At 38.3% G+C, this 21,385-nt stretch overlaps 1 protein-coding gene and 7 non-coding genes across 9 annotated transcripts; 4 read left to right on the top strand and 4 right to left on the bottom strand.

Annotated features, from left to right (window-relative positions):
• Positions 1–1,310: 1,310 nt before the first annotated feature.
• Positions 1,311–9,175, bottom strand: LOC131702958 (uncharacterized). 2 transcript variants are annotated; one of them, XM_059005763.1, is made up of 9 exons: positions 8,136–9,175; positions 7,468–7,599; positions 5,681–5,767; positions 5,278–5,367; positions 5,074–5,157; positions 4,650–4,727; positions 4,232–4,312; positions 2,798–2,849; positions 1,311–2,382 (listed from the first exon to the last, which is right to left on the bottom strand). In XM_059005763.1, the coding sequence occupies exons 3-9, from the start codon at positions 5,750–5,752 to the stop codon at positions 1,328–1,330; spliced, it is 1,512 nt and encodes a 503-aa protein (XP_058861746.1). In that variant the 5' UTR covers positions 5,753–5,767; positions 7,468–7,599; positions 8,136–9,175; the 3' UTR covers positions 1,311–1,327. The 2 variants fall into 2 exon arrangements, with proteins under 2 accessions (XP_058861746.1, XP_058861747.1); XM_059005764.1 differs by lacking the exons at positions 1,311–2,382; positions 2,798–2,849; positions 4,232–4,312 and adding an exon at positions 6,998–7,269 and having other exon boundaries at positions 4,454–4,727.
• Positions 9,176–12,751: 3,576 nt separating this feature from the next.
• On the top strand, positions 12,752–12,957 carry LOC131703549 (small nucleolar RNA U3). The gene has a single exon (XR_009309990.1). It is a non-coding gene; the product is annotated as a small nucleolar RNA U3 (small nucleolar RNA).
• Positions 12,958–13,673: 716 nt separating this feature from the next.
• On the bottom strand, positions 13,674–13,784 carry trnal-caa (transfer RNA leucine (anticodon CAA)). Its single transcript has 2 exons — positions 13,747–13,784; positions 13,674–13,719 (listed from the first exon to the last, which is right to left on the bottom strand). It is a non-coding gene; the product is annotated as a tRNA-Leu (tRNA).
• Positions 13,785–14,131: 347 nt separating this feature from the next.
• trnak-cuu (transfer RNA lysine (anticodon CUU)) lies at positions 14,132–14,204 on the bottom strand. The gene has a single exon. It is a non-coding gene; the product is annotated as a tRNA-Lys (tRNA).
• A 954-nt stretch (positions 14,205–15,158) lies between these two features.
• Positions 15,159–15,240, top strand: trnal-cag (transfer RNA leucine (anticodon CAG)). The gene has a single exon. It is a non-coding gene; the product is annotated as a tRNA-Leu (tRNA).
• A 405-nt stretch (positions 15,241–15,645) lies between these two features.
• Positions 15,646–15,860, top strand: LOC131703425 (small nucleolar RNA U3). The gene has a single exon (XR_009309883.1). It is a non-coding gene; the product is annotated as a small nucleolar RNA U3 (small nucleolar RNA).
• A 1,057-nt stretch (positions 15,861–16,917) lies between these two features.
• On the top strand, positions 16,918–16,991 carry trnai-aau (transfer RNA isoleucine (anticodon AAU)). The gene has a single exon. It is a non-coding gene; the product is annotated as a tRNA-Ile (tRNA).
• Positions 16,992–17,161: 170 nt separating this feature from the next.
• trnas-uga (transfer RNA serine (anticodon UGA)) lies at positions 17,162–17,243 on the bottom strand. Its single transcript has one exon. It is a non-coding gene; the product is annotated as a tRNA-Ser (tRNA).
• Positions 17,244–21,385: the final 4,142 nt, after the last annotated feature.

Genomic DNA, 21,385 nt, shown 5'->3' on the forward strand with positions numbered 1-21,385 from the left:
AACAGCCCTGTAACTTTAAAGTAGGTGATAAGACAATGCAATCAAACATTTGGAAGGCAGATTTATCATATTTTCCACCATCACAGGACTTGGTGAGTTAAGTTTTACACCTTAAACTTAACGTGATTATTTCTTAGACTCAGATGAGAGGAACATCACAAGTCCCGTTTAGTAGTAGATTTTTTCTTTATTGAACATTGTGTATTGTAATTGTGTAATCGCATGACAAGTTACACGTGTTTGACAACTGTTTTGTGTGTATATATATATATATATATATATATATATATATATATATATATATATATATATATATATATATATATATATATTAGCTCAAAGAGCCAGCTGCCAGATACACACATACATACATTATATATATATACACATACATACATACACACATATATATACATACATACATACATATATATACACACACACACACACGACTGCGGTGAAACCAGAGTAAGGGTGGTTATGTAAAAAGTCGGTTAAATGAATCCTGTTTTAAATATCATTATACACAGTTGTAACAATTACTATATTCACATAATTATTGTTTTGAGATTGGGCTTTTATTAGGGAGCTCCCCTAAATCACTTGAGAAGATAGATACAGGGTATTAATGCTTGTGACAGGGTAGACGTCTGTCATGTGGATGCGTGCATCTGCTGCTGAGTGACAGGCAGGAGATCGAGACGGAGTTGATATGCCCCGCAGGCGAACAGGTTTTATTTGCACATCAACACACTGAACAGCTCACGTGACACTACCAGCAATGGTAGCGCACGGAGCACATACCACGAAAGTGTAGAAAAACTTTGGTAGGATCTACAATCTCTGAACTAATCCTCTCTGTTCAATAACAAACTAAAGTTACTGAAGAGCTTGATCATAGCGGATAAACGACAGATTACTGTGTGTGTGTGTGTGTGTCTATATATATATATATATAAATATATATATATATATATATATATATATATATATATATATATATATATATATATATATATATATATGCTCAATAAAAAGCCTATGTCATAAAAGTAATTGGAATGGATTAAAAGGGAATTGGAACAGAAAACTATAAATTTTATCTCAACTGATTGCTGACCCTCCATTTTTTACAGGCTTTACGCTGTGGTGTTCCTGGGAAGTCATGCTATCAAGGCTTTACAAATCATTATGAAAGAAGCAGGCTTAAGTAGTTGGGCATTTACAAGTAAAATATATATTTTTTTATATATAAAAAAATCCCTTGTCAAATGATTCTTCACATCACTTGACTTCAGATATAGCTGCTGTGATTCTAACCACTACCTTAAAGCATTGTCATTATAAATGCATTCTCTGAATTTAGAATGGATTTCATTTCTCGTTTGAAGTCCTGTACTGAAGCATAGCTTACTGGTATTTCTAGTGTATTGCTACAAGTGTGTGCAATAGGTCTCCTCAGGCTACCACAAAGTCTATTAAATACTATTGTAATGCCATCATTTGGCAGTAATGGGGATCCTGTAACAAAATGCAGAAATTTGGACATTTCATCCTGATCCACTGACTTGATGAAGTCACGTAAATAGTAATAAGCAACTTCTTCTTCAGGTTTCAGGTCTTTTTCAGAAGTTGTTATACACTGCAACACACGGTCTGCAGTAGGCATCTCCTGCCAGTACAGGTACGAAATTAAGTCTGTATCTAACTGTGACCAAAATGCTCTCATATGAGACTCTGGAATAGCCTGCCTTATAAAGCAATTCAAGAACATTGGTTTTATTACCAGTTCATTTTGTGCTACAAGAACCAGTTGCTCTCTAAAATCTTTAGCTGAAGGAACTGTGTGCATGCCATTCACAGAATAAAAGGTCAGCAAGTCAGATTTTTCAGAAATGCTTAGTTTTTCAAAACTATTCAAAGCCTTTTGCAGCAAGGTTCGTTCAGGTACTGTTACATGGAGCATAAAGTCATCCAACAGTGTTCTACTATCAATCATAGAGGTATTAAACACAACAGATAGCAGTGTTGATCTACAAAATCTGGGTGGCACGCAATGATTAAGCTGACACATATGTGACAAAACGTTACCAACAACAGAAAAAATGTCCTGCGCTTTGGCATATTGATTTACTGGTATACATGGGACAAGAGCATCCTCACCTTTAAACCACTGAATGAAAGCACTGTTCCAAAAAGAAGAAAAAAGATCTTTTGTTAACCCACCAAAGTCATCTCCCTCTTCCCCAATAAAGTTAACATGTAAACGTTTATTGATGATACTTTGATTACTGTAAATTCTTTGTACATCTTCTAGAACAGTGTGTCTTTTAACTTCAACTGTAACTTCTTCTTCCAATAACACATCTAGATCAGAGAAAGCTGTGTAAGGTAGAAACACAAATGTTACATTACAGTAAGTTGTACCTTTCATTCCTCAACTTTCATATTTTGCAGAAATATGCTGAATGTTATTAAAATATCCACTATCATGGCATCTCAATTGTGAGAGACACCGTGTTTCTTGAAGAGATCACTATAGTGAACATGAAATACACACCCAAGAGCCTCTTACGATGTATGGATTATCACCCAGTGCAGTCTCTACCTCACCGAGGGTTTTGTTCTTTCTTTTTTTTTTTAATTACGTGCAGTTTCATAAACTAAAGTTTAATACGGTAATATAACATAATTTTTAGTCAAAAAAGGTCAGTTTGGCAGTGTTCCTAAACTGCAATTTTAGAGTTGCCGAATAATGAGTTCTAACTGAGTTAAAAAAAATAAAATAAATACATACCTCTTTCAAGCTCCTGCTCCTTTTCTCCCAAAAGAGACTGGTGGAGCTGAACCTTATGGGAGAGAAATATTAGAGAAAATATCTAATATGTAACATTGCAGAAAATACTGAAATTAAAACCTCTCATTAAAATACCTTAACCATTCTTTTCATCCAATCAATTTCTTTGAATTCAATATACTGTATGTATTAGCATGGAAGACAATCCAGCAATAATGGAGAGGTTTAAAGTTCTGGCAACACAATTATTAACCTGGGAAACAACAAAAGCTTATACCATAACAGTAACAACATAAAAAACTTCAAATGTAATATACTTGAGCAAAGCTATTTCAAAATGAATTATCTTATGAGTGCGCTGAAAATTATTACATAGTTTAAACAAAGACTAAGCTAAATATAATATTTTGCATGAAAACATTAATCAATAACTTATGAACACCGAATTATAAAATACATTTTTCAAAAACTAAAAACACTCAGGCCGTAACAAACATTTTGTTTCTTGCCTTCCAAGCAATAGCAGAAAGGTTTGTAACTTTTCTGTAGATTTTCAAAACATTAAAACAGCACTTTCTAATTAAAAACATGTTGGCACCACAAACCTTTACTGGCAGGACAGGAAGATGCTCTCCAATGACATTGGTAACATGACCTGTGATTGGCCACCTTAGGTTGAAGTCCTATTGCTCTGCTGAAACTACAGATGCAGAGGAGTTGCTGTTAATGTGCTATTAGTCTGTCCTCCATTTTCAAACTACAGATGCAAGAGAGTTGTTGTGGATCTGTTTTTAGGTAAGTAAAATTATTGCTATCACACTCTTCATTCAGTATTTTACTGAAATATTATTTTCCAAACAGAATAATCTTGAAAGACTTTGAAATGCATTTTTTATTAAGCTTTCTTTTTGAAATTGCAGACAAACTAATGTAGTTAGATGTGTAGTTCTAAGAATACATCCTTTGAACTTCAAGTAAAAATACTACTACTGTAATAATAATAATAATAATAATAATAATAATAATAATAATAATAATAATAATAATAATATTTGCATTAAGCATTCCAAAATGTAGATAAAATGATTCCTGTTAAACAAAGACCACCACATCTAGCTACAACACATTAGCTGTCTGCAATTTTTTTTAAAAAGAGGCTTAATAAAAAAAAGATATATGCTTTTCAGTCTTTAAAGATTTTCATGCTTGGAAAAGAATATTTTAGTAAAATACTGAATGAAGCGTATGATAGCAATTATTTTCCTTACCTAAAAAACAGTACATCCACAGCAGCTCTCTTGTATCTGTAGTTTCAACTTAGGTTGATCAATCAGAGGTCAGGTTACAAGTCATTGGAGTGCTTCTTCCTGTTCTCCCAGGGAGGAGTCCAGCCAGGAAAGGGTCTTTGTATCTTTGTTCCAGCAGTACACTTACTGTTGGTGTGTCAGCATTTACATATGAGAAAGGTAGTGGTGGAGGCGTTGATGGATGAGTAGTCCATTCTGATAATTGAAACTAGTTATAAAAATATATATAAAAGAGTATAATTAGAATAAAAGACTGAGTGCTTGAAGTATGCCAAATTATATATATATATATATATATATATATATATATATATATATATATAATCAATTACAGGATTTTGCAGCTACATAAAAAACAGCTTGTCTACAGTATTGCAATTTTCTAAGAATTCTGGAGGATGACATCATGATGACTGCAGAGTACAATGTTCATTCCAAGAAGTTCTAAGGTGTTATTAAAAATGACTTCACTTTATTGTTTGCACTGGTTCCATAGTCATCGCATAGTGAATCTATTCATCAATAGTAAGTGAATAACCTGATACCTGTGATTGGCCAGCTGCAATCAGTTCATTTTCGAAGCTATCAGCCTGAAATAGTTGCTCAATGTCCAGAATCTCAGTCTATATAAACAGAAATGCATTCTTTGTGTAAAAATAGTATTTGAACTACCTCTCCTTAAAATGAAAATGTCTACAGGTATCTGTTTGCCCCTAAGAGAAATGTTTTTTGGCAGCTCATTTCAGATGGAACATCCAGCACCAAAGTAACTGGTTTTGCAAAGACCTGGTGAACATATAAAAATCAGATCATGTTTTGGGGCAATACATCACTGCTGATCTGGTTTAAAACAATAACTGCATTTAAAGCCCACCAAACTGACCAGACAAGGGCTTTACAAACACTAATATATTACATAAATAAGCACAATAGACCAATTAAGCAATATAAGCAATATAGTTATCCTACTTCAGCTGCCCTTTGTGGGATGTTTTCTGATGTTTCATTTTCTAGAAGATCAGCCATTGCATTGGTAGCATGTTGTTGCATAACCTAAAAAACGGAATCATTACTTTTTCCAGTAAATGAACACAAATTAGAAACACATTGTGTAACAAGACTCCTTTAATGTGTATGGACTCCTAAGTGAAGGAACAAAAACTATGACTGTACCTCATTTTCTCTTTGGTGGTAGTCTTCTACAATGGGATTTTCTGAAGTCCTTGTACCAATATTTCCATTTGACAATTCTTGTATATGCACCTGGAAAAAATAGCAATGAACACTACTAAATATTCACCAATTTAAGTACATGACAACCTTTTGGCAGAGCTAAAAGCCAATTCTGCTCAATGAATGTAAAGTTAACATAAGACTGTACTGATCATTAATGTCATACTGCACCCACAAGATGAACTGGTTCCTACACCTTAGCATTGGGCATACAATAGTAGCACATTCTTTATTGAGCAGTTGTATGATACAATGGCCTGTGGTTTCATAGTAAAAAATATAAATAAGATAATTATTTATGAAGCTATCCAGTCATTTGTTCTTCTGTAGAGGTCATATCTACCTGCTCCTGAACTTGCAATTGGGTCACTGATGCATTGCTTCCTGCTGTTACTTGACGGCTTTCATTTAACATCCTTCCTTCTGTTCTCTGAATAATACAAACAAAAATCCATAGCTAATGAGGAAAACTCATGCAATTTCCTATTTGTACTCTTGTATGTTTGTATTGATTGACATAGATTTGTTTTAAACCTTAGGATAAATGTTGTGTGTGTCTGTGGTGCAAATATAGGGTTGGCAGGGAAGGGGTTAAAATCCATAATACATGTGAGAATGTGGCTGGAGCCTTAATTGAATGATTAATGGTTAATTAGGCTCCAGCCACATGTTATATAAGGAAGTGAGATCCTTTGTTTGGGGAAAGGTGTTTAGGTGTGTTTGAGGTGGTATTGTGTGGCACTTGGTCAGGGATGGGAATGCCGTCTGACTTCAGAATAGCTTTGTTTAACCTTTTATTTTGGCACTTGTGCTTGTTTATTTTCTTACTGACACTTCTTTGTGTTAATAAATGTGTGCACCGGTGCTTTAAACTGCAGCTTCCTGGGCTCCGAGTCTCCTTATTGATGCTATCCTGCTACAGTGAGCAATAAGAACTCTTACTTGAGAGGTTTGATGGGGATTTACAGCAGGTTACAATTCACATTTATTGAGACATAAAACAAACACATAACTGAACACACATCATGAGATAAAGAACAAAGTTAAATACAATTTGCAAGTGTGTTTCTTAAATAATGCAATAATACATTATTTTAAAAAGCATGTGTTTTAATGCCCTGATTTAAACTTTGTGTTTATGGCAACCAGCCGAGAAGTGACATATATTAGAATTAAGAAAATATATTGCAATTAAAACTAGTTCTATCAAAGTATAACTATTTACTAACAGACCACTGTAATAGACTGATCAAATACACTGGCATTTAGTTTTATTTACATTTGCAAAATTGGTAGGAATCACATATGTAGTGAATTTAAACTAGGCGAATCTCTGTATGATGAATTGCACTGCAGTATAAATCTTTATAGCTTCTTAAGAAAACATCCTCAGTTTTTGTAAAGTAGTTAAATTGATAAATATAATCTCAATCAATCCTGAAATTCTAGGTGATGCAGAAACTTTTGGCTATAGCTGTACATTTAAATTAAGCAGAGATTTCGGATATGTATGTATGTAGGCATATGTATGTCTGTCTCTTTGTCTATATATATATGCACACTATTTAAGCTTCTATTATTGTATTTTGATTTAATCTAAAAAAAAACTCGATCCATCTGTAGTAAAGATCCATCTGTCATAAAGAATAAACTGACCTACCTCAATTGGCAATGGTATATCACGATTAGGAACTATAAAAATCTTTCCTTTTCCTATCTTGGTTTGTAGGTCAGCTGCAGACGTTATGTTTAGCTTACTAAGACGCCGACCCTTCTCTGCCTTTGCAAAGGTAAAGCCAGTTAGATGCAAAGGAACGTCAGGAAAACTATCTTGCACAAAATTCTCTAACTGTCTTAAACTCCAGCTTCGCTGAACAGTAGATTTTGAACCATATCTTTCATTGGTAGCAGGTTGTTCACATTTAGGAACTCCTACAGCAACATAAACAATGGAGAAACAATCAGTGGTTTGATTAAAATATATAAATTTTATTGTGTAACATAACATTTGCAAATAAAATGCATGGTTTTAATCTTTACGCTTTTTCTTTTTTTTTTTTTTTAAATAGTAAAAAATAAAATGCACATTAAACACTGGAAGGGTTATCATTAGGAGAATACGTAACCTACCTAATCCATTTCTTGTCAGTCTTGATAGTTCAGACGGTGGTGGTACAAATTCTTCATTGTTCTTTTGCAGTAAGAAAAAATGAGTCTTCCATAAATGTCCCCTTTGCCGTCCTTTTTTTCTGCCTGTCTTTCCTACATTAGTTTCCAATTTCCAAGAAAGAAAGAAAGAAAGAAAGAAAGAAAGAAAGAATGAAAGAAACAGCTAAAAGTACAGAAGGCATAAAAATCAGGGATAAGAATTCTAACTTCAGATAGTCAACATTGAATATTATTCTAGAAGTAATGGAGAGCAGAAAAAAGGTTCACACAAAATCAAAGTTGATACGAAATAAAAGAAAATTACCTTATTAACATTAAAAATACTTTTAAATAACTAACATAAATTACTTAGCACCATTCTAAATATGAGGACATCTGTGTTGCTTTATAGTAACAAGGTAGCAGCAGAAAAGGAATAAAAGCAGTGTCTTTAGATATTCTATCCCTTTTTTCTGTCAAATATTAAATGATGTATGACACTGTAAAAAAGAAAATGAAAACGTACTTAAATGATCATTAACATTAAGATTAATAATAAAAAAGGCTATTATGGCCTACATTTAGAAAAATAACTGGCTGGCGTAAAGCAGGTTGGTAATATAACATATTTTCTTTATGTTTTATGTTACCTGTCCTTTGTGATGAGTCCACAGATCTACTTCTAAACAAGGCCCTTGTTTCACTGACAAAAGAGGCTGCATCAAAATCATCTATATCGTCAGTTGTATGAGACCTCAATTCAGATTCCGCTTGGCGAACTGATGACAGGGCGCGGGTTAAAACCCTGTGTACCTGCTCTCTTTCACCTGTCATGAGGCAGACCTCTGTAATCAAATAATGCTGTGAATATTTACAAAGGGTTATATAACGTTACATAATAAACACCCACAAAAGAACGTAGTGCTCTGAATAACCACACACATTACTGTATCATTCACAGTACATATATTTTAATTATATATCTGTTAATGATTAGTAGCCTATAAGTGAAATGCTGATAGATTGAAAACAGTCACAGTATCGGAAAAGAAGCACGGAGCCGGGGAGGGACATGAAAAGAAAATATGTCTTGCGGCGTTGCGCATGACCTGTTGCCCGAATATCAAAAGCGTCTTCCCACTGTGCGAAACTCGCTACCTGTTTTAACCTGTTTTTGTTTCCATAAGAAAATCAAAAACTTTTTTGATGCTTTCCGACAGCTGGACACGAGTGCAATTTACATAAAGGTCGCATAATTACTATGCATTGTGTAAATGTGAAACCTATATGTTGTCCTATATGTTGTTAATGACCCCTCACCCCCAACAACAGTCGGAAAAGCTTCCAGATCGCAACGAAGAACATATTGCAAGTGGTGCGCGACCAGTCTGAATTAACATGTCATATCTGCAACGCAATTATGTTCTAATATTCTCCATTAGCTCGCAGTCACATAAATAGCGACTCAATGTCAAGCTGCCACAACGTACACACATAATAATATATTGAACCCAACGATAAATTGTACCTGTTTTGTATGAAGTTTGCACGCTTAACTTCTAATCAAGTATACAGATGGTCTCACGTTACATTTTCATTAGGCTTTTTTTTCTTTTTCTTTTACACAAAAACCTTAACTAATTCTTTGTTCTAAAATCATTTATCTCGTTGAACGTTTTTGTACCTTACACATAAGCACATCCCCACGCGTCTAAGTTATACTGTACTTACTACACGATTATTTTTTCTGTCATAAATCATAAATAAACATAAATAGCGGTACTATTCATGTACTTACCTTTTTTTCCAGTACAAAAAAGTAATGAGGTTTAAATAAAAAAAATACAATCTTCACTTCGTTGTTAGAATTATAACAGTGATGCCTCCAAATGCAAATGGCGTACGTTTATTAACAAAAACAAACGTAAGGTACACACTTCCTGTTTATTTCGAGATATCTGTAAATCATTTAGAGATATCTCTAAATAACTTCCTGTTCATTTAGAGATATCTCTAAATCATTTGAAGATATCTTCAAATAACTTCCTGTTCATTTGGAGATATCTCTAAATAGACCGGAAGTCCATTCAAAACATAGAGCATTTTCACAGGAAGTTATTTCGAGATATCTTGAAATGGCTTCCTGTTCATTTGAAGATATCTTCAAATGATTTAGAGATATCTTTAAATGAACGGGACGTTATTTGAAGATATCTTCAAATGATTTAGAGATATCTTTAAATAATATGTGGATTTGGCTAGCATGGTGCGCCAAACTGTCATTTAGAGATATCTTATAATGAGGGTTTTAAAGATATCTCTAAATCATTTGAAGATATCTTCAAATAACTTCCTGTTCATTTAAAGATATCTGTAAATCATTTGAAGATATCTTCAAATAACTTCCCGTTTATTTAGAGATATCTCTAAATCATTTAGAGATATCTCGAAATAACTTCCTGTTCATTTAGAGATATCTCTAAATCATTTGAAGATATCTTCAAATGAACAGGAAGTTATTTCAAGATATCTCGAAATGACTTCCTGTGAAAATGCTCTATGTTTTCAATGGACTTCCTGTCCATTTGAAGATATCTTCAAATGAACAGGAAGATATTTAGAGATATCTCTAAATGATTTAGAGATATCTCTAAATGAACAGGAAGTTATTTGAAGATATCTTCAAATGATTTAGAGATATCTTTAAATGAACAGGAAGTTATTTGAAGATATCTTCAAACGATTTAAAGATATCTTTAAATGAACAGGAAGTTATTTCAAGATATCTTTAAATGATTTAGAGATATCTTTAAAACCCTCATTTTAAGATATCTCTAAATGACAGTTTGGCGTGCCATGCTAGCACAATCCATATGGTTTCCATAGTATTTAAAGATATCTGTAAATCAATTTGAGATATCTTTATTTCATTTTTAGATATCTCAAATTGATTTACAGATATCTTTAAATTAATTTTAGATATCTTAAAAACTGCACAATTAAAGATATCTGGAATTCAATTTGAGATATCTTGAAATGTTTTACAGATATCTCTAAATATTTCAAGATATTTTAAAATGCAATTAGAGATATCTCTAAATGATAATTTGGCTTGCCATAGGGCTGTCGGGAGAAAGTTTCTTTCTTTGAGGCGGGGTGAGAGAGGAAGTACCGACAGGTGCGTGGGACCTGAGATTCGGTGTGCTGCTGCTGTAGATGAGTGTTCTGGAGACGCGCTGTGTCTGTGTCTGCGGTGTTACAGCCGTGTGAGTATATTCCAAAAGTAAAGTGTTGGATAATTCGAGAGCTAGTCTGTTGAATAAAGCTCTGAGACGTGTGGTTAAATCCCGGTCTCATCAATTTTGTTTTGTTAGATTAAAAGTGTTCCAGCAGCAGGTAAATGTCCCCACACCTTTTGTTTCTGTTTACTTATGCTACAGCGCTGCTAAACCTGAACGTTGCTGCTAATTATCTTAAATAAACTTGTATTGTTGTTGAATTGCTCTAATATAGTTAAACCTGTAATGTTGCAGCTAACGTTCCCTAATACTGTTAAAACTTGTGTGTATTAACAATCTGGCTTTTGTTGTTGTACCCTTGCTGCGAAGAGCTGTTTCCAATCACCTAGCACTCTTAAAGAGAAGTGTAATCGCTGCTATATGTTGGTTTAATACCCCATGCTTTTAAAATGTGGCTATTGGCTGGCTTTATTCAATTTCCCCTCCTTGTTTTTAGTACAACTTTAATACATTGTATTGTTAGTTATTTGAACTGATTTATGTGACTCATGGATCATTGTAATAAAGCTTTGTGAATTGTTATTCTGCCTTTGTCATTCTGTTGTCATTCCTATTCCAAACCTTTTAATTAATTTTTAGTAGTGTCGGTATTAGGACTCTCACTGGGTGTCACTGGGTGTGGCTGCTACAATCCCATATAGAATGCGACAAAACAGGTCGCCCTCCTTCATATAAACAGAAAAAGAATAAGTACACACACACACACGAGTTGATTTACTGCAGCGTCAGACATCGGAGGTTCAGCAGTGTACTGCAATGTTGTGATAAGACGCGTCTAATTCAGGATGGTTGAGCGAGCTATGGCGCTGCATTCAGATCACAGTTACCCTGGAAGCGTGGGTTCGAATTCCATTTCTGACAGCTCTGTTTGTTCATTAACCACTCAGCCACGGCTACATGCTCTCACGGTTTTCCGTGAAAACAGCCGTATTATTGTCAAAAGAAGCAAACGACACCCGCAGTAATGCTGCAGATGGCAGTATAGGCTAAATAATGAACCCAAGTCAAATGCCTTTGTTGAAACTCTATCAGATTTGTACAAATCAAGCACACGTGGGAAATAATAATACCATATCCTTTCTGCCAACGTTCATAATAATGAATACATCCTTATTTCAAAATACGTAGCTATTTAACTGATCTTTTCAAAACACCCATACACAAAAGCCTTATTTCTACTGAAAAACTAACTTGCTTCATGGCTGCTGCTACAGCACTCGGGCACGTTGTGCCTAGCGTTAGCGGACAAAGGAGATAAGAAGACCTACAAAATATCACGCGCTGCGGTTTTTCAGTCCGGGGATTATTACAAATTAGCAGACTGTGCATTTAAATACACATGCATGGTGGGCGTCTCTGTTACAAAGAATTGTCACACTTTGTATTTATCTCCATAATGCGCCGGGACAAAATACGCAGATACTTTAAAATTATTTGGAGAATGCGGGCATCGATCCCGCTACTTCTCGCATGCTAAGCGAGCGCTCTACCATTTGAGCTAATTCCCCTTTAATGGTGCTAGGGATTCTCATAGGCTTCATCGCAGCTTGATACGAGCAAATCAGATTGTCAGTTGTTTTTTATTTTTATTTTGGCAATGTAGTCTGTGATTGCAAATTTAAAAAAATAATTTAATTAACTAAATAGCAAGTATTTCGACTAGAGGTATGTTTTCAATTTCTTTAAAAAGTAGTCTCAGCTCGTTTATTCAGTCGCTTAGAAATCCACAATCTGTGTCCCGATGCAGCAGCGCTGTGTGCTGTGGCTCGAGCTTGTTTGACGAGGCAGACGATGCAAAAATGCCAATACTTGCTTTTGTATCACACGACAAACTTAAGGTATGCTTTAACGGCTTGGCTGTCTCGAGTTAGTTTGTATTGTTAATGTAACACCTCGTTGTTGCCCAGTCATTGTTTCATATGAAGTAGAGCTTGCCAGTTGGGGGCGACGGTCTGCTAATAAAAGTTAAGACTATATTTGCAAGGATCATTTCTAGAATGAAACACGTTTTGAAGGGATTGGTCTCGGTATCCACCAGGAGGAGTGGCAGTGTTTTCTTCTGAGCACCGAGCTGACAATGAGTGTTGTTATCGGGAACCTACTCGCTGCAAGGAATGACCACTTCAATCTTCAGTCGGGGGTTGCTGAAGGAAGGGGACACATTTTGAGTGTGTATCTCATTCCGGTAGAAACGTAGAAAAAAGAAACCATCAAGCCCACAATTGTTCAGTTGTTTAAATCAATAACCACATTTAAATTGATCATTGCTAATGTCAAAACAATTTAAGAACACTTTAAATAGGGCTTGACTAATATAAAAATATAGCAATGTCTTTTGCACTACGCAGGACTAGATTGAGTTTAAAATAGACATTACATCTGAAAATAACTTGTGCTTACCCCCACTTACAAGGAAGCTGTCAACCTTTGTATTCGTCCTCATAACGTGTTAGAAAATATAAACAGCAGTTGGAGAATACCGAAGTCGATCATCCTAGCATGTTAAACGAGGGCATTTCCCATGTAAGCTACTTCCACTAATAGATCGTTTATACTGTTCTCAATGGTCCGCATCCCAGCCTGAGACCACGATCCAGTGGCAGTCGGAGATGTTTTTCAAAGTAATATGTTATTTGAAATATTAAAACAATCTTTAGTTAAATAACACATGTTTCTACACAAAATATTTTTCAGTGACTTCGACAAGTAGCCAGTTTACAACAAAAATGCAATCTGTGTTAGGAACGCTATTTTAGTCCGATTTAAAATGGAAATGAAAATGGTATTGAGTGCTGACAAGAGTTTGGTATGAGCTGTTGATTTCCTTGAAACAATCTTTTTTAGTAAAATGAACAAATTGATTCATTTAAAAAATAAGTAAAAGAGAACTGTCAGAAGTGGGATTTGAACCCACGCCTCCATTCGGAGACCGGAACACACAATTCTTTGGAAAGACAGCGTCCTTGAGTCTGGCGCCTTAGACCACTCGGACATTCTGACAAGCTGCGTTTGCTTTAGTAGAAAACCGCATTATTTCATTTCAGCACAGACTAGGGTTGTCTATTGTATCAAGGCCCGATTGGGTTTATTACGCACATACTAACTTGCTCCATTAATGATGTAATGACAAGTGTAAAAAAAGAATCAGATTGAAGCCAACCCACGAAAGCAAGATTCTTTATTTCAATATCGGTATAGCTTTAAAGGATGCACGCATTTTACAATATCAATTGCTATATGACAATGACCAATAAGTAATTGTGTTGCAATACTTTATACAATGTGAACAGAATCAGACATTGCTCCGTTGCCTCGAAGAAACATCTACAATTTGTATTTAAAAAGGACGCCCAACGTGGGGCTCGAACCCACGACCCTGAGATTAAGAGTCTCATGCTCTACCGACTGAGCTAGCAGGGCTGTCGGGAGAAAGTTTCTTTCTTTGAGGCGGGGTGAGAGAGGAAGTACCGACAGGTGCGTGGGACCTGAGATTCGGTGTGCTGCTGCTGTAGATGAGTGTTCTGGAGACGCGCTGTGTCTGTGTCTGAGGTGTTACAGCCGTGTGAGTATATTCCAAAAGTAAAGTGTTGGATAATTCGAGAGCTAGTCTGTTGAATAAAGCTCTGAGACGTGTGGTTAAATCCCGGTCTCATCAATTTTGTTTTGTTAGATTAAAAGTGTTCCAGCAGCAGGTAAATGTCCCCACACCTTTTGTTTCTGTTTACTTATGCTACAGCGCTGCTAAACCTGAACGTTGCTGCTAATTATCTTAACTAAACTTGTATTGTTGTTGAATTGCTCTAATATAGTTAAACCTGTAATGTTGCAGCTAACGTTCCCTAATACTGTTAAAACTAGTGTGTATTAACAATCTGGCTTTTGTTGTTGTACCCTTGCTGCGAAGAGCTGTTTCCAATCACCTAGCACTCTTAAAGAGAAGTGTAATCGCTGCTATATGTTGGTCTAATACCCCATGCTTTTAAAATGTGGCTATTGGCTGGCTTTATTCAATTTCCCCTCCTTGTTTTTAGTACAACTTTAATACATTGTATTGTTAGTTATTTGAACTGATTTATGTGACTCATGGATCATTGTAATAAAGCTTTGTGAATTGTTATTCTGCCTTTGTCATTCTGTTGTCATTCCTATTCCAAACCTTTTAATTAATTTTTAGTAGTGTCGGTATTAGGACTCTCACTGGGTGTCACTGGGTGTGGCTGCTACAATCCCATATAGAATGCGACAAAACAGGTCGCCCTCCTTCATATAAACAGAAAAAGAATAAGTTCACACACACACCAGGTGATTTACTGCAGCGTCAGATATCGGAGGTTCAGCAGTGTACTGCAGTGTTGGGCAAAGTCGTCGGTGTCAGTCAGGATGGCCGAGCGGTCTAAGGCGCTGCGTTCAGGTTGCAGTCTCTCTGGAGGCGTGGGTTCGAATCCCTCTTCTGACAAAGCTTTTTGTTCATTTATTTCTTAAAACGTCCACTGAATGCTTGGTAATTTGATTTTTCTTGTTAGTATTCAAATCACAAGGTCGTTAAATGAGAGAAAGTCACCGCAAGCCTGCACCTCACCAGATCCTTCACACTGTTAAACTGCCTCATTATGATGAGGCCTCTAATTATGCCTTTCCGATACTTTGAATGTGTTATTGTTCAGTTTAACATGAGAAAATCTTAGTAGAACAATCATAATGTCCGCAGGACTTATTTTCCTCGGCTTCTAGTAACAAGCTTTGAGTGTGTGCAATTGCAATATAATGCAATTGCATTATATGAAAGTTCCTGTTAATTTGTCAGCGGCACAGCTACCGGTGCCACTCAGAGTTGGAGGGAGACGGTCGGCCACTTGCCCATAAAACAATACTTTCCGGGACCATTTCTATAGTGATTTGCCAGCGAAATGCGTTTTTAAAGTGTTTGGACTCGCTATCAACGATGAAGAGTGAGAGTGTTCGCTTTTGAGCATGAAGGAGACAGTGAGTGTTGTTTTTGGCCAACTGCTCGCTGTTATTTATGACCCCTCCAGATTTCCTTAGGGGGCTGGAGGAAGCGGACATGTTCTGAGTGGGTATCTTACCTAAAGGTACGCAAGACGAACTACAGTTGCAAAGCAATGCTGCTTTTTCGACGATTGATTAAAACTATCAATCTGACTGAAAACACGGATCACATTAATTGTGATCGGTTTGATACCAATAGGCTTACATGGCAGGTATTGTGTATAGACAATGTCATTTACACAGAAATGAACACGGACAGTGTTTATTAAGGGCTGACTCATTGAAACGATCGAGAGATCTCGGTGTACTGGACAAATATACTGGATTTTTACCATGTCGTAATTGTGCCGCCTGTGATAATGCGTTTGAAACTAGAGATCATGTGAGATAATGTCTGTTACTGGCGGATTGTTTACAAATGTACTCAATTGTGTTACAACTGTTTTGTCTACGAAACATATCTGTAACATTTATGTAATGCCTGTGTGGTTTTTTCATGAAGTTAATTTGCTAACAGACTGTTCTGATTTGTTTCTAACCGTGAAGCGATCGCTCTGTTTGCCGTATATTTTCTCTCTGTAAGAGGAGTGTCCTTGTGATCCCATATAGAATGCGACGAAACAGGTCGCCCACCTTAATATAAACTGAAAAAGAATAAGTTTACGCACACACCAGGTGATTTACTGCAGCGTCAGACATTGGAGGTTCAGCAGTGTATTGCAGTGTTGGGCAAAGTCGCCGGTGTCAGTCAGGATGGCCGAGCGGTCTAAGGCGCTGCGTTCAGGTTGCAGTCTCAATGGAGGCGTGCTTCGAATCCCACTTCTGACAAATCTTTTTGTTCATTTATTTCTTAAAACGTCCACTGAATGCTTGGTAATTTGATTTGTTTTTCTTGTTAGTATTCAAATCACAAGGTCGTTAAATGAGAGAAAGTCACCGCAAACCTGCACCTCACCACATCCTTCACACTGTTAAACTGCCTCATTATGACGAGGCCTCTAATTATGCCTTTCCGATACTTTGAATGTGTTATTGTTCAGTTTAACATGAGAACATCTTGGTAGAACAATCATAATGTCCGCAGGACTTATTTTCCTCGGGTTCTAGTAGCAAGTTTTGAGTGTGTGGCCGGTTAGCTCAGTTGGTTAGAGCGTGGTGCTAATAACGCCAAGGTCGCGGGTTCGATCCCCGTACGGGCCACGGCTTTTCTTCTTTAAAGAAACCACAGCATTTGTAATTGTGCCAAAATGAACATTCTTTAACAAAATGAACCGAAGCGATATGAAGTACAACCAGAAATATTTCAGACTTCCTGAGCTTTAAACATGTATTAACAATGAACACATACAATCAATTAAAAACAAAGCTTACTTAGTCGGCAGGATTCGAACCTGCGCGGGAAAACCCCAATGGATTTCAAGTCCATCGCCTTAACCACTCGGCCACGACTACATGCTCGCCCGGTTAGTTGTGAAAATATCCAAAAGAAGTAACGGCTCCCGCAGTAATGCTGTAGATGGCAGTATAGGCTAATGAACCAAAGTCAAATGCCTTTGTTGAAACTCTGTCAGATTTGTACAAGGCAAGCACACGTGGGAAAAGTAAATACAATATACTTTCTGTTAACGTTCATAATAATGAATACATCTTTATTTCAAAATACGTAGCTATTTAACTGTTCTTTTCAAAACACCCCCATCCACAAAAACAAAGTAGATATTTATTTCAACTGAAAAACTGACTTGCTTCATGGCTGCTGCCAGAGCACTCGAGCACGTTCTGGCTAGCGTGAGCGGACTAAGCAGATAACAAGATCTACAAAATATCACATGCCAATGAAACTTACCATAATTATGTTCATTTTATTATTATTTATTTAGCAGACGCCTTTATCCGTGGCGACTTACAGAGACTAGGGTGTGTGAACTATGCATCAGCTGCAGAGTCACTTACAGTTACATCTCACCCGAAAACAGAGCACAAGAAAGTTAAGTGACTTGCTCAGGGGCACACAATGAGTCAGTGGCTGAGGTGGGATTTGTACCGGGGGACCTCCTGGTTACAAGCCCTTTATCTTTAACCACTGGACCACACAGCCTCCTACCACAAAATCACACCCCAGAGGGACTCGAAACAACAATCCCTGGCTTAGAAAGACAGTGCCTTATCCATTAGGCCGCAAGGGCTGACACGAAAAGCACATTTGGTAGTACTAAAGAAAGTGGGAACAATAGTATCGTGGTTTAATACATCATATCCAAGCCATCGTTGGTGTTCAAACACAACAGAGTGTTACATTTGGAAAGGGACGTACTTGTCAGTACGTATTTGACATTCATGTGGGAAGATTTAAGATTGTGAAGAAGTTTAAATATGCTACGTATTTGCGCATTGGGAACCTTACATAAATTAGGTTTTTGATTAATGCCACTTTCTTACGGACAGTAATCAAGGTGACGATACAAGACCAGAGCCAATAAAGCAGTTATTTTCCTTTCCTTTCATTACCATATTCTAGTGTGCTTGTTCAGAATATGCGTGAATCATGAAAACGTCTTGCTAATATGTGAACAAAGCCAGCATTCACTTTATTGATCACCATGTGGATTAACCGCTATTGGAACACACATGATTGTTTTAAAGATGTTAATAGACTTTTAATGTACACGTTTTAGAGCTAAACGTTTGTTGAGACAGGTCAAGCGCTGTAGCAGTGTTTAACTATTTCCTGGATGTTTGCCTTTTGGTCTTACTCTGGAAAAAGTAATAATAATAATAAAAAGTAGTCAAAACCATTTTTTGAGAAACCGCATTTGGGAGAAAAACTAACAGTTTGGAAACACATATGCAAAGGCATTGGATTCTATTGTGGTGTTTCCGAACTGTTGAACGTTTCTCATTACATGCAGGTTTACTGGCTTAACAAAAAGGCGATTGACGAAAAGAATGCTGTCTCGATAGCAAAATCGCGTCAAGCTGAAATAGCTCAGTTGGGAGAGCGTTAGACTGTAACGGTCCCTGCTTCGATACCGGGTTTTTGCAAACAGCACGACTAGGGTTATTTTTTTCTTAATTAATTTTTTGAATTAAAAAAAGCACATTTTTTCTTCAGTTTAATTAGAGGAAATAAAAACGTATTATAGTGCCATTTTCTAATGCAATAAAGAAATGCAAAAAGCATCATCTCTGCGTGGGCTTGAAATACCAAAATTTCGATTAACAGCCGAACGTGCTAACCGATTATGGTGTTTTATTAGATAACACCCTGGGAGCTCAACAGAATAGTGTGTATGCATAGAGCTAAAATGGAAACCAAATATATACGATTCAAATGGGAATCGTATTCAGATTTTAAGCACAAATTTGATAGACTTCACAGTGCAAAGGAGGAAGGCAGACAATGCAAATGAGGCAACTGGCTCCTACTTTTTAAATCATACGAGAAACTTGAACCCAATTAAGCTTTTAACCGCCTGCAGTTTGGAATGAGTTTGAAATGTTGTTGTAACACCTCACTGGGCAACAGCAATTGCATTATATGAAAGCTCCTGTTTATTTGTCAGCGGCACAGCTACCGGTGCCACTCAGAGTTGGAGGGAGACGGTCGGCCACTTGCCCATAAAACAATACTTTCAGGGATCATTTCTATAGTGGCTGCACTCAGCGTTTATTAACAAATAAAAAGGTTTTAAACGGTACACAAAACAGGACACGGCACTTGCGCCAAAATAAACAGACATACAAAACGACTAAACACTAAACAGACGGTGCAGGACAGACGAACAAACACGGTGAGCAGATTTAACTATTACTTTTACTATTATTACTTTACTTCACCTCCGTCTCCAATCCCGTTCTCCACTCACTGAACACCTAACCACGAGTGACTAAACTTGCATCTATTTATACTGTTGTGCTGGGATTCAATTACTAATTAATAATTCACTTGAATCCCAGCACGTGAATTAATTCTGTGCAACCCCGTGCTCACATATTATATTTTAAATGCACGTGCGTGATGTGCAATCCCGTGCCTAAATATAATTATACACTTTTTAAATACACGTGAAACACAGACCCGTTTATATCCCATGTACCAATGACTATACACCAACATTTACACACGCACGCAACATACAACACATAAATGCACACAGGGGCGGGGCGCATTGCCACATATACCCCCCCTTGTGCGCAGCACACATGGCCTCAACGGCCACCTCCCCCCTTAAAAATCCAGCAGTCCAGGACAAAGTCTCGGGCTGGGAAGGGAGGCTTCAGTGGGCCCATGGCTGGCCATGTTGTCAGCACCCCTGCCGGTAGTGGAACGGCTGACAGCCTGTTGGTCCACTCCTGCAGCGAAACTGCTGCTGGGGAAAGTGGTCTCCTGACCTCTCCCCCTGTCTTTGTAGCCTGTAGCTCCCTTTGGTGGGGCTCCGACCACAGTACTGCCGGCAGCGAAGAAGCTGCAGTGGGAGCAGGTCTCCGGACCTCCCCCACGATCTCCGGCAGCGAAACTGCTGCAGTGGGAGCAGGTCTCCAGACCTCCCCCACGATCTCCGGCAGCGAAACTGCTGCTGGGGTTGGTGGTCTCCAGACCTCCTCCCCCTTCTTCGTGGCCAGCAGCTCCCCTTTCTGGGGCTCCGGCTACAGTACTCCCTGCGGAGGTACGGGCAGCAGAGGCAGCTCCTGCTCCTCTGCTCCGGGCGGTGGCGGAGGCAGAGGCAGCTCCAGCTCCTCTGCTCCTGGCGGTGGCGGAGGCAGAGGCAGCTCCAGCTCCTCTGCTCCTGGCGGTGGTGGAGGCAGAGGCAGCTCCAGCTCCTCTGCTCCTGGCGGTGGTGGAACCAGCAGGTATTCACCCTCTGCTGGTGGAGGTGGGAGGGGCAAGCAGTCCTCCCACTGCGGTGGAGGTGGAACCAGCAGGCATTCACCCTCTGCTGGTGGAGGTGGGACCAGCAGGTATTCACCCTCTGCTGGTGGAGGTGGGAGGCGCAAGCAGTCCTCCCACTGCGGTGGAGGTGGAACCAGCAGGGATTCTCCCTCTACTGGCAGCTTGGGTCCTAGGGCTGTGGAAGCCCCGACTTCCCTCTCTTCGGGCTGTGGACGCACCGACTCCTCCCTTTTGGGCTGTGGACGCCCCGACTCCTCCCTGTTGGGCTGTGGACGCACCGACTCCTCCCTGTTGGGCTGTGGACGCACCAACTCCTCCCTGTTGGGCTGTGGACGCACCGACTCCTCCCTGTTGGGCTGTGGACACACCGACTCCTCCCTTTTGGGCTGTGGACGTTCGGGCTCCTCCCACTCAGGCGTAGGACGTTCGGGCTCCTCCCACTCAGGCGTAGGACGTTCGGGCTCCTCCCGCTTGGGCTGTGGATGCTCAGGCTCCTCCCGCTTGGGCTGTGGAGGCAAAACCAGCAGGCATTCTTCCTCTGCTGGTGGAGACGGGGACAGCAGGCATTCTTCCTCTGCTGGTGGACCTGCTACCTGGGCTGCTGTTCCACTTATAATTGCCTCCAGGTAGCTGAGGACCAACCCCACACCTTCCTCCCAGGTGCTTACGGTCTGTTCCCTCGCATATGCCTCCCATCGCTCTC

The sequence above is a fragment of the Acipenser ruthenus genome, chromosome 32 (genome assembly GCF_902713425.1).
Source record: "Acipenser ruthenus chromosome 32, fAciRut3.2 maternal haplotype, whole genome shotgun sequence".
Taxonomy (NCBI): domain Eukaryota; kingdom Metazoa; phylum Chordata; class Actinopteri; order Acipenseriformes; family Acipenseridae; genus Acipenser; species Acipenser ruthenus.

Excerpts from the sequence above, each read along its gene's own strand:
- LOC131702958 (XM_059005763.1), bottom strand. The coding sequence starts at position 5,752 with ATGTTAAATGAAAGCCGTCAAGTAACAGCAGGAAGCAATGCATCAGTG. Across the intron at positions 5,368-5,680 it reads AATTGCAAGTTCAGGAGCAG|GTGCATATACAAGAATTGTC; the intron begins GTAGATATGACC and ends TATTTTTTCCAG. Across the intron at positions 4,313-4,649 it reads TTGCAGCTGGCCAATCACAG|TTTCAATTATCAGAATGGAC; the intron begins GTATCAGGTTAT and ends TTTTATAACTAG.